This window comes from Physeter macrocephalus, chromosome 8, assembly GCF_002837175.3.
Source record: "Physeter macrocephalus isolate SW-GA chromosome 8, ASM283717v5, whole genome shotgun sequence".
Taxonomy (NCBI): Eukaryota; Metazoa; Chordata; class Mammalia; order Artiodactyla; family Physeteridae; genus Physeter; species Physeter macrocephalus.
In genome coordinates, this window is record NC_041221.1 from 112,175,079 (window position 1) to 112,188,353 (window position 13,275).

Consider the following 13,275-nt stretch of genomic DNA (forward strand, 5'->3'; position numbering starts at 1 on the left):
TCTCTTGTTGCGGAGCATGGGCTCTAGGCACGTGGGCTCAGTCGTTGTGGCTCATGGGCTCTAGAGCACAGTCTCAGTAGCTGTGGCTCATGGGCTTAGTTGCTCACGGCCAGTGGGATCTTCCTGGACCAGGGCTTGAACCTGTGTCCCCTGCATTGACAGCTTCACACCCTCTCCAGCATTTGTCATTTGTAGACTTTTTGGCCATTCTGATGGGTGTGAGGTGATACCTCATTGTGGTTTTAATTTGCATTACTCTCTCTAATAATTAGTGATGTTAAGCATCTTAAGCACTGCGCCACCAGGGAAGTCCCTGGTTTTTTGACATTGAGTTGGTCGTATATTTTGGAGATTAAGCCCTTGTCGGTCACATTGATTACAAATATTTTCTCCCTTTTCATGTGACTCTTGGTCATCTGTATGTTTTCTTTGGAGAAATGTCTATTTAGGTGTTCTGCCCATTTTTCAATTGAGTCGTTTGGTTGTTTTTTTTTTTTGGCTGTGTTGGGTCTTTGGGTCTTTGTTGCAGTGTGCAGGCTTCTCATTGTGGTGGCTTCTCTTGTTGCGGAGCATGGGCTCTAGGCACGTGGGCTCAGTCATTGTGGCTCATGGGCTCTAGAGCACAGTCTCAGTAGCTGTGGCTTATGGGCTTAGTTGCTCATGGCCAGTGGGATCTTCCTGGACCAGGGCTTGAACCTGTGTCCCCTGCATTGACAGGTGGATTCTTAAGCACTGCACCACCAGGGAAGTCCCTGGTTTTTTGACATTGAGTTGTATGAGCTGGTCATATATTTTGGAGATTAAGCCCTTGTCGGTCACATTGATTACAAATATTTTCTCCCATTCTGTAGGTTGTCTTTTTTTTTTTTTTTTTTTTACAGTTTCGTTTGCTATGCATTCTGTAGGTTGTCTTTTTTTTTTTTTTTTACAGTTTCGTTTGCTATGCAGGCACTGCATTTTAATTTGGCAGCATCTAAGACTCTCCAGGTGTTGGGATTCAACTATAGCTTATGCATTCTGATTGTCATTTGTCTGTTCACTTTGATCTGGCACAACGAGCATTAATACTTATCTTTTCTAAGGACAAGGCCTCTCTCCCCCACTCCTCCTCTCTCCCCTTAACATCTAATTTGTTAGAAGGAAAGATGATAAACTAGCCAAGAGAAACCTAAACCTTTGACTTTAATGTATTGGCGTCATAAATACCATGTTTTGTTTTGTTTTTTTATTTAGTTTTTAGTTCTCTGAGCATCTTGAAGGGGCAAGTTAGTTAGTTATTTGCTTAGCTTTTTCTTAATAACATAAATGAAATGAGAGAAAAGTAACCAGGATACATTTTCTGACTTTGGTGAAAGGACTATGACTCATCTTGTTAAAGGCATGCAGGGATCTTAATTTCAGAGAATAACATATGTTAGTCCCAACTGTTTCTATATCCATTGTGATCATGACAAGATTTGGAGAAAATGTTGTAAAAGCATATTTACTTTCATTCTATTCACTTTATGAAACAGAACAGTCCAGGAAATAGACACTGAGTGGACAATAACATCATGCCATTACTTAAATTACTATAACAATTCATGTGTTGGCAGGAACTTACCTTGCACCTTTCAGGGATAAGCCAGCTTCATTTTGCATAACTCTAAAAGTTTTTTTTTTAGGTTACTTTTTTGAAACCCAATTCTATACATATCAAAACCTCTTATGATTTATTAAGAACCTGGGGAGGTATAAGACTTACATATAAGGAGTAATGGACTTTGAAGAAAAAGAGGTTTCTAAGTGGCTCTTGGGGTACAATTTAAAGGGTACAGTTAGGATAATGGAGTGAGGGATATAGGCAATGGTTTCACTAATTACTTAATTGTCAGATTCACTTGCTTCTCTAGTTTACAACAGAGGTAATCATTTAATACACAAGACTTTGGTGAGCTAGAGAACATTCAGCAAGAAATGGGCCGGCAGTGGGAAAAAATATCACTCAAGAATAAGCACAAATAAAAATCAACTTCCAAAGGCTCTTGATACCAGTGATTTTCCACTCCTGTTGGGATTTTGATTTCTTTCCAGAAGAATTGCAGCAGTGGCCTCCTGCCAGAGGAGAACAATATTCAGCTTATAGTGCCAACTGCCACTTATAGCTATCTCTCCAGTGGTAGAAGCCCCTCAGATTTTTATATCTGCTGCTTATTAAAAAGCTCTTGACTTTCCCTTGGCTCACTGATTGAGGAATGCCTGGGAACCTACATGCAACAGGTGATCCCGTTCCTGTCAAACAAATGCCATCACACTGTGGGTAGGTACAGAAGGCTAGCCTGAGTGGCCACTGATTCCTTCCACCAATTCAGGCTAGCCTCTCATCAGTATACTGTAACTTATTTAGATTTTGTGGCAGGTGTCTGAAAGTCAACATAATAGGTGTAGATGCTTCCAAAAGGCATTCTTTTCCTTCATTGGTATCCAGCCATAAAAATCACTTGCTTTCATTGTCTATACACAGCCCAAAAGATCAAGATAGCTATCACACAGCCCATACATTTCTGACCTTGTCCTCTCTGTCCTCTTCCTTTATGCTCCTTGTTTATCATTTCCTGAATGTCTTCATAAGTGAAATGACTCTGGTAAGAACCTTTACCTCGTGTTTAAAATAGAAAGTAAGTAATGGAGTTTGCCATTTTCCTTCCATATCGTCCTTCACTTAAAGCAGTGACTTTGTGTTGGAATCACATGGAGAGCTTTAAAAGATTCTAGTCACATTTAAGTTTAAAAAACACTGATTTTAAAGTTGCACCAGTTATAAAATAAGAATAATGTTTTGCCTTATTTTGGTAACTAACCATATTCCTCAATTTTTAAACATTCGTACTCTAAGAGTATTTGTTTTGCTTTGAAATACAGTGCTTCATATTGTGTCATGAATATGGAAGTGACCACAAATAAGAATATATGTGATGTTACATATACAGAAAAGTATTATGAGATGAGGTAAAGGGTGGGAAATATACCAATGCTACTCTGAGTTCATAATTGAATAATCACTTACTCTGCCTTAATTGCCTCATCTCCAAAATCTGAAGGTTAAACCAGGTAGGTCTAATACCTTCCGGCTTCTTTCTCTGATCCTATCATCAGTACCACTTCATTTCTGAGGATACTGATTTCTCCATAGAGCTAGGTGGAAGGTGATATTTAAACCCTCTGGAAATATTGTACTTAAACAGTATCAACTTACTAATAAGACCATGTTTCTCTGATTGTAATTATCCGGTTGTAGCAAGACAGGGCAAGTGTATTTATTTTCTCCCTTTCTCCTCAGTCTTGTGCCTTCTGCCAGATTTGTTGCAACAACTCATTCAGTGAGACCAAAAATTCCTTCTTTGGTTAGTAGCTGAATAGCTAAATTACATTTATCAATTCAAATGGAGATGATTATAATTAATTATTTAATAAAACAAAAGTAAGTATGAATCATGAAGAAAGATCATTTTCCTAGGTTTAGTTTTTTTAAGGTTAATAAAGATATGTAAAGGTTAGGTTAGATGTTTTCTTAAACTACAAACTGTTGTCATTTTTGAAATGTGCAAGCATTTGTTTGTATAAGTAATATGTATTCATTGTAGAAAATGTGGACTCTTCAGGAAAGCACAAAGAACTAAATAACTTACTGATATTCCAACCACTGAGAGAGATGCTCTTTTCACAGCTGGGCTTATTTCTTTGCTTCACAAATATAAATTCCTTTTAAAAAATAAAATTAGCAAATTATGTATACAAGTTTCTGACTTGCTTGTTTAAATATCATATTGTCTTTAAATATTATAGATATAAAAATTTAATATATTCATAATATTAGGGAAATGCTATAAGTAATAACCATTCCCTCAAACTTAGATATTTAAGATGTAGGCCATATTTTTAAGGGGCAGAGTTACTATTAAAACTCATGGTTTTTAGACCTATTGGGAATGAGGAAAACCAGGTTACCTTGTGCGAATTTGAGACTCTCTTGGATGGCTGTACAGTGAGCATCCTAACCATCTTGGCTAACATAAAATGGATGCTATTTAAAACTAGTTTAAAAGTATTCCAGTCTGTTGAAAGATCCCCACATATTGTAAAGTCTCATTGTTTGCGGCCCTCTTCTGTGGGTCCTGCCTGTGCCCTGTGGCTCATTGCTGTATGCCTACTGAGACGGCTAGGCAATCTTGATTCTCTGTGGTCCTCCCAAGGTTGAGATTCTGTCTGGAGTTCTGGACTTCCTCACCTGGGCCCTCCTGTAGGTGCCCCAGCCTTGCCTCCTGACCCTGCATATAGTCACTGGTCTTTCAACCAAGAAGACCCCATACCTCACAACTTGGAATGCATGCACCTTGATCATGGAGCAGGAGGGCTTTAATCTCTGGGGCACCATACAGTGTCACACGACTCTTCCTAAGAGATCAGCACAATAGCCTATAATTCAAACAAGGACCACTGTTGAGTTTTTCAAAAAAAAGGTAGCCCCTTCCTTTCTTCATGCTGGTAAACCTCTGGAATAGTAAGGCTGTTATCCCTGACCTTCAGCACTTCACATATGTCTGTGGTCCAGGTTCAGATCACTGTGATTCTTTCTGTTCTGCATGTGGACACGTTTGAAGTTGTGCATCAGTTTCCATTCCTGGCTTCTCACAGTTGATTGTCCTGAAGACCTGCTGGTCTTATCTTCACAGAAGATTATAGAATATTATTTTTAGAGAATAATTATTTCCTCTCTGTGCATTTATGCTAATTCACTAATTTGTATATCCATGTATAACTGATTTGCTTTATTTTTAAGTCCCTGAAAATTCAGCAAGTTGCTGTTTTACCATTTATTTCTTATGATTAAAATGTTTTTGATACAAACACATTTGTTCTTAGTTCACCTATTTTAAAAGTTTTTTTACCATCAATCTAAAGGCATGTTACTTGTTCTTATTGGCCATGCGGTTTCTGTCATATTGATGGAAGACACTGATAACTATCTGAAGATTAAAAACTGTAGTAATGTACTTAGTACAAAACATCGTTTAATGTGCTTGAGGCCAAAAATAATAACTCTTTGGGATTCTTTTCTCTCTTGGTTTTTCAGGGTGCTGGTTGCACAGCCCTGGTGGTAGCTGTGGTCGCAAGGAAGCTGGAACTTACCAAAGCAGAAAAGCATGTGCACAACTTCATGATGGACACTCAACTGACAAAAAGAGTAAGTTACCACCCTTGTATCTCCAAGGGGAATATTAATGTTTTTTCTTTCTTTGGTTTAAATTTTTATTTTATTTTATGTTGGAGTATATAGTTGATTTACAATGTTGTGTTAGTTTCAGGTGTTCAGCAGAGTGATTTAGTTATACATACACATATATCTATTCTTTTTCATATTCTTTTCCCACATAGGTTTTTACAGAATAATGAGTAGAGTTCCCTGTGCTATACAGTAGGTCCTTGTTCTTTATCTGTTTTATACATAGTGGTGTGTATATGTTAATCCCAAACCCTTAATTTATCCCTTCCCACACCTTTCCCCTTTGGTAACCATAAGTTTGTTTTTGAAGTCTGTGAGTCTGTTTCTGTTTTGTACATAATTTCATTTGTATCATTTTTTTTAGATTCCACGTATGTGATATCATATGGTATTTGTCTTTGACTTACTTCACTTAGTATGAGAATCTCTAGGTCCATCCATGTTGCTGCAAACGGCATTATTTCATTCTTTCTTATGGCTGAATAATATTCCATTGTTTATCTGTACCACATCATCTTTATCCATTCATCTGTAGATGGACATTTAGGTTGCTTCCATGTCTTGGCTATTGTAAAGAGTGCTGAAATGAACACTGGGGTCTCCAGATATATGCCTAGGAGTGGGATTGCTGGATCTTATGCTAGCTCTATTTTTAGCTTTTTAAGGAACCGCCATACTGTTCTCCACAGGGCTGCACCAATTCACATTCTCACCAACAGTGTAGGAGGGTTCCCTTTCCTCCACAGTGTCTCCAGCATTTGTTGTTTGTAGATTTTCTGATGATGCCCATTCTGACTGGTGTGATAACTCATTGTTCTTCAGATATATGCCTAGGAGTGGGATTGCTGGATCTTATGTTAGCTCTATTTTTAGCTTTTTAAGGAACCGCCATACTGTTCTCCACAGGGCTGCACCAATTCACATTCTCACCAACAGTGTAGGAGGGTTCCCTTTCCTCCACAGTGTCTCCAGCATTTGTTGTTTGTAGATTTTCTGATGATGCCCATTCTGACTGGTGTGATAACTCATTGTAGTTTTGATTTGCATTTCTCTAATACTTAGTGATGTTGAGAATCTTTTCATGTGCCTCCTGGCCATCTGTATGTCTTCTTTGGAGAAATGTCTATTTAGGTCTTCTGCCCATTTTTTGATTGGTTTGTTTGGTTTTTTGTTGTTGAGTTGTATGAGCTGTTTGTATATTTTGGAGATTAAGACCTTGTCAGTCGCATCATTTGCAAATATTTTCTCCCATTCTGTATGTTGCCTTTTGGTTTTAAGTGTAAAAGCTTTTAAGTGTAATTAGGTCCCATTTGTTTAATTTGTTTTTATTTCCATTACCCTAGGAGGTGGATCCTAAAAGATATTGCTGCAATTTATGTCAAGGATTGTTCTAGGTTTTCCTGTAAGAGTTTTATGGTATTTGGTCTTACATTTAGGTCTTTAATCCATTTTGAGTTTGTTTTTGTGTACAGTGTTACAGAATGTTCTAATTTCAGTCTTTTACATGTAGCTGTCCAGTTTTCCCAGCACCGCTTATTGAAGAGACTGTATTTTCTCTATTGTATATTCTTGCCTTCTTATTGTAGATTAATTGAACATAGGTGTGTGGGTTTATTTCTGGGCTTTCTATCCTGTTCTGTTGATCTATATTTCTGTTTTTGTGCCAGTACCATACTGTCTTGATTACTGTAGCTTTGTAGTATAGTCTGATGTCAGGGAGCCCGATTCCACTAGCTCCATTTTTCTTTCTCAAGATTGCTGTGGCTATTCAGGTTCTTTTGTGTTTCCAAACAAATTTTAAGACTTTTTGTTCTAGAACTGCAGAAAATTTGGAATTTAAAAGGGATTGCATTGAGTCTGTAGATTACCTTGGGTAGTATAGTCATTTTGACAGTAAATGATTCTTCCAATCCAGGTACATGGTATATTTTTGCATCTGTTTGTGTCCTCTTCAGTTTCTTTCATCAGTGTCTTATAGTTTTCCAGGTTTTATATCCTTAGGTAGGTTTATTCCCAGCTATTTTATTCTTTTTAATGTGATGGTCAATGGTATTGTTTCCTTAATTTCTCTTTCATTGAGTCTGTAGATTACCTTGGGTAGTATAGTCATTTTGATAGTAAATGATTCTTCCAATCCAGGTACATGGTATATTTTTGCGTCTGTTTGTGTCCTCTTCAGTTTCTTTCATCAGTGTCTTATAGTTTTCTGAGTACAGGTTTTTTACCTCCTTAGGTAGGTTTATCCTAGGTATTTTATTCTTTTTGATTCAATGGTTAATGGGATTGTTTCCTTAATTTCTCTTTCTGACCTTCAGTTGTTTGTTAGTGTATAGGAATGCAAGAGATTTCTGTGTATTAATTTTGTATCCTGAAACTTTACCAAATTCAGTGATGAACTCTAGTAGTCTTCTGGTATCATCCTTAGGATTTTCTGTGTATAGTGTCATGTCATATCGTGTACTTCTTTTCCAGTTTGGATTCCTTTAATTTCTTTTTCTTCTCTAATTGCTATGGCTAGGACTTCCAAAACTATGTTGAATTAAAGTGGTGAGAGTGGACACGCTTGTCTTGTTCCTGATCTTAGAGGAAATGCTTTCAGTTTTTCACCATTGGGTATGATATTAACTGTAGGTTTGTCATATATGGCCCTTATGTTGAGGTATATTCCCTCTATACACACTTTCTGGTGAGTTTTTATCATAAATGGGTGTTGAATTTTGTCAAAAGCTTTTTCTGCATTTATTGAGATGATCATTTGTTTTTTATTCTTCAGTTTGTTAATGTGGTGTATCACACTGATTGATTTGCAAATATTGAAAAATCCTTGCATCCCCGGGATAAATCCGTCTTGATCATGGTGTATGATCCTTTTATTGTACTGTTGGATTCAGTTTGCTTGCATTTTGTTGAGGATTTTTGCATGTATGTTCATCAGTGATACTGGCCTGTAAGTTTCTTATTTTGCGGCATCTTTGTCTGGTATCAGGGTGATTATGGCCTCATAGAATGAGTTTGGAAGTGTTCCTTCCTCTGCAATTTTTCAAAATAGTTTCGAGAGGATAGGTGTTAACTCTTCTCTAGATGTTTGATAGAATTCACCTGTGAAGCCATCTGGTCCTGGACTTTCATTTGTTGGGTGTTTTTTAATCACAGTTTCAATTCCAGTGCTTGTGACTGGTCTGTTCATATTTTCTATTGCTTCGTGGTTCAGCCTTGGGAGATTGTACCTTTCCAAGAATTTTTCCATTTCTTTGAGGTTGTCCACTTTATTGGCATATAGTTGCTTGTAGTAGTCCTATGATCCTTTGTATTTCTTTGGTGTCAGTTGTAACTTCTCCTTTTTCATTTCAGTCATGTCATTTATTGATTTGAGCCCTCTCTCTCTTTTTCTTGATGAGTCTGAATAAAGGTTTATCAACTTTATCTTTTCCGAGAACCAGCTTTGAGTTTTATTAATCTTTGCTATTGTTTTCTTTGTTTCTATTTCATTTATTTCTGATCTGATCTTTATGATTTCTTTCCTTCTACTAACTTTGGGTTTTGTTTGTTCCTTCTCTAGTTACTTTAGGTGTAAGGTTAGGTTGTTTGTTTGGGATTTTTCTTGCTTCCTGAGGTAAGATTGTATTGCTATAAACTTCCCTATTAAAGGTGCTTTTGCTGTGTCCTATAGCTTCTGGATCATCATGTTTTAATTTGTCTCTAGGTATTTTTTTTATTTCCTCTTTGATTTCTTTAGTGATCCATTGGTTGTTTAGTAACACATTGTTTAGCTTCCACGTGTTTGTGTTTTTTATAGTTTTTTTTTTCCCCTTGTAGTTGATTTCTAATCTCATAGCATTGTGGTCAGAAAAGATGCTTGGTATGATTTCCGTTTTCTTGAATTTATCAATGCTGGGTTTATGGCACAGTATGTGATCTATCCTGGCGAGTATTCCATGAGCACTTGAGAAGAAAGTGTATTCTGCTCTTTTTGGATGGAATGCTCTATAAATATCAATTAAGTCCATCTGATATAATGTGTCATTTAAGACCTGTGCTTCCTTAATGATTTTCTGTATGGATGATCTGTCCATTGCTGAAAGTGGGGTGTTAAAGTCCCCCACTATTATTGTGTTGCTGTTGATTTCTCCTTTTGTGCCTGTTAGCATTTCCCTTGTGTATTGAGATGCTCCTACGTTGGGTGCATATATATTTATAATTGTTATATCTTCTTCTTGGATTGATCCTTTGATCATTATGTAGTGTCCTTCCTTGTCTCTTGTGACAGTCTTTTATTTTAAAGTCTATTTTTTCTGATATGAGAATTGCTACTCCAGCTTTCTTTTGATTTCCATTTATGTGGAATCTCTTTTCCCATCCCCTCACTTTCAGTCTGTATGTGTCCCTAGATCTGAAGTGAGTCTCTTGTAGACAGCATATATATGGGTCTTGTTTTTGTATCCATTCAGCCAGTCTGTCTTTTGGTTGGAGCATCTAATCCAATATGTATGTTCTTGTTGCCATTTTCTTAATTGTTTTGGGATTCTTTTCATGGGTCTTTTTTCTTCCTTTCCCCTTTTGTTCTCTACTCTTCTGATTTGATGACTATCATTAGTGTTGTGTTTGGATTCCTTTTTGTGTGTATATCTGTTGTAGGTTTTTGGTTTGTGGGTACCATGAAGTCTTGATATAGCAGTCTGTAAGATTAAGTTGCTGGTCTCCTAGTTTCAAATGCATTTCCAGTATCCTGCATTTGAACTCTTCTCTTCTCACAATTGCTAGTTTTGATATCATATTTGTGTGTGGATTATTTCCTACCTTTACGGTACGTTTGCCTTTACTGATGAGCTTTCCCATTTGTAATTTTCTTGTTTCTAGTTGTGTCCTTTTCTTTCCCACCTAGAGTTCTTTTAGCATTTGTTGTAAAGCTGGTCTGGTGGTGCTGAATTCTCTTAGCTTTTGCTTGTTTGCAAAGCTTTTAATTTCTCCATTGAATCTGAACGAGAGCCTTGCTGGGTAGAATATTCTGGATTGTAGCTTTTTCCCTTTCATCACTTTGAATATGTCATGCCACTCCCTGCAGAGTTTCTGTGGAGAAATCAGCTGATAACCTTATGGGGATTCCCTTCTTGCTTTGAATATTTTCTCTTTGTCTTTAATTTTTGTCAATTCAATTACTATGTGTCTTGGTGTGTTTCTCCTTGGGTTTATCCTGTATGGGACTCTCTGTACTTCCTGGACTTCAGTGTGTGTTTCCCTTCCTATGTTAAGGAGGTTTTCAGCTATTATCTCTTCAAATATTTTCTCAGGGTCTTCCCCTCTCTCTTCTCCTCCTGGGACCCCTATAAGGTGAATGTTGGTGCATTTACTGTTGTCCTGAGGTCTCTGAGACTGTCCTCATTTCTTTTCATTACTTTTTCTTTATTCTGCTTTGAGGCAGTGATTTCCACCATCTGTCTTCCAGCTCACTTATCTGTTCTTCTGCCTGATTTATTCAGCTATTGATTCCTTCTAATGTATTTTTTCATTTTAGTAATTGTATTAGTCATCTCTGTTTATTTGTTCTTTGTTTATCTAGATGTTTGTTAAACATTTCCTGTATGTATCTTTTAGGTTTGTGCCTCCATTCTTTTTCCATGATCTTGGATCATCTTTACTATCATTATTCTGAATTCTTTTTCAAGTAGCTTGCCTGTCTCCACTTAACCTAGTTGTTCTTTTGGGGTTTTATCTTGTTCCTTTGCCTGGAACATATTCCTCTGCCGCCTCCTTTTGTCTAACTTTCTGTGTTTGCAGTCCCACAGGCTGCAGGATTATGGCTCCTCTTGCTTCTGGTGTCTGCCCACTGGTGTGTGGTGCTGGGTCTTGTCCCTCTGGTGGGCAGGGCCATATCAAGGGGTGTGTTTTTAGGCAGCTGTGCACTCAGGAAGCTTTTAAGCAGCCTGTCTGCTGTTGGGTGGTGCTGTGTTCTTGCCCTGTTTGTTTGCCCTAAGGTGTCCCAGCACCGGAGCCTTCAGGCTGTTGGGTGGGGCAAGGTTTTGGCATCAAAATGGCAGCCTCCAAGACAGCTCCCACCTATGAGTGCTCCCCAGTACCTCTGCCACCAGTGTCCTTTTCCCTGCAGAAAGCCACAGCTGCCCCTCCACCTCCCCAGGAGACCCTCCAAGAGCAGCAGGTAGGTCTGCTCTAGGCTCTAATGAAGTCACTGCATTTTCCCCTGGGTTTCAGTGTGCACGAGACCTTGTGTGCATCCTCCAAGAGTGGCAGTTCTGCTTCCCCCAGTCCTGTGGAGTTCCTGCGATCAAGTCCCACTGACCTTCAAAGCCAAATGCTCTGGGGGCTCCTCCTCCCAATGCCAGTCCTGCAGACTGGGGAGCCTGATGTGGGGCTCAGAACCTCTGTGATATAATTATGTGGGAGAACCTCTGCAATATAATTATTTTCCACTTTGTGGGTCACCCACCCAGTGGGTATGGGATTTGATTGTATGGCAAAGGCACCCCTCTTGCCATCTTGTTGTGGCTTCTTCTTTGTCTTTGGAAGTAGAATATCTTATCTTTTTTGGTAGGTTCCAGTCCTTTTTTAATTGATGGTTGTTCAGCAGTTAGTTAGTTGTGGTTTTGGTGTTTTCATGAGAGGAGGTGAGCTCAGGTCCTTCTACTCTGCCATCTTATCTGGGGCTCCTGTTTTCTTTCAGTGTTGGGCAATAATAGTTTTTACTTTGATCTCTGAAGCTGAAATTATATGGTTTAAAGTTAAGGCATTCTTGGAGTCAGTTCCATTTTTTCACATTGAGAATAAACTCTTCCTAACTTTAGGTCAGTCAGGAAATAATTGGAAAATCTTGGTATTTACTCAAGTAGAAAAATAAACCACATAAATCTAAAATAGGCATACTTAACATTTAAGTTTGCAGCATGCAAGAGGAGACCAATATTGGATTGAGTAGGAAAGAATATACCATCAGTGTATTATAAAAAATTTTATGGGAAGGTGATTCAACTGAGCTTCTGTGAGACAGTCACTGTTCTAAAGACTGGGGTTGCAAAGACAAAGAAAGAAAAAAAAAAACTCACTACCTTTAGGACCGCAAGGGAGGGGTAGAGAGATGTTGAAAATGGTATGGCATCCAGACAGGAGAAATCAGATGAAAGTGCTGTGTCTACCTGCTTGGCGGAAAAATGCACTTGTGCTCTTGCTAATGTTGCTCTTGGGTCCCCTTTAGGGAAATATGGATTCAGGATCTAGATCTATGGATCTAGATGACCTTCCTTTAGTTTTTGTGTCTAGAACTCATTTCCCCAGTCAACAGGTTTTCTGATGTTACTGCTTTTCTGTCATAAGTTCTTGTATACATTTGATAAACTCCCTGTAGATAATGTTGAATTAGGAGTCAGGAGTCATATTGTTGGTAGAAAGCTTTTTCAGTAAAAAGTACTGTTCTAGTTTCAAAATTCACATTTTCCATCATGCTTATGATCCTTTATTAATTCTATTAGCTCACTACTATTGCTTAAAAGCGCAGCGACTTTGAAGTATTTCTCGCGAACAGTCTCTAATAGGTCTGAGAAAGACACTTGAGCAGGCTCGCTGACAGACAGGTCTATTTTTATACGCAAAATGTCACTAAGTACAAAAGCAAATGTTAAAATGGCATTAAAATCAAACATAAATTTCTAGTTTATGATTCCCATTCCATTATTATACTCAATGTAGCATATGAAAATAATAGCCCTTTTATGGTTCTCTCTGTATTATTTTATTATGGTTCTCTGTATTATTTTATACAGTTATCAATTAATGAGTGTCATTGATTCCATTTGGTTATTTATGGAATTTTTAAGTGGCCCCATTTTTATGATTTTTAAATAAATCTAAAATACTGAATGATCAATTATTTCTGGATAATAACCAAGAATAAACAAGGACCTAAAAGCCATACATAGTTACTAAGATGACAGATTATCCCCTGAAACACTACATCGAAGTTTTTTGATGGTCAAAAGGGACATGTCACAGACATTCTGAAATCT

The 13,275-nt window shown here is 37.7% G+C and overlaps 1 protein-coding gene across 2 annotated transcripts in view; it reads left to right on the top strand.

Annotated features, from left to right (window-relative positions):
• KCNN2 (potassium calcium-activated channel subfamily N member 2) overlaps positions 1-13,275 on the top strand; it is a 184,959-nt gene that overhangs the window by 152,630 nt on the left and 19,054 nt on the right. For both annotated transcript variants that reach the window (XM_024122151.2, XM_028493134.2), the window contains exon 6: positions 5,114-5,224. In XM_024122151.2, coding sequence (XP_023977919.1) covers positions 5,114-5,224 — 111 coding nt within the window. The remainder of the gene's footprint in view (positions 1-5,113; positions 5,225-13,275) is intronic.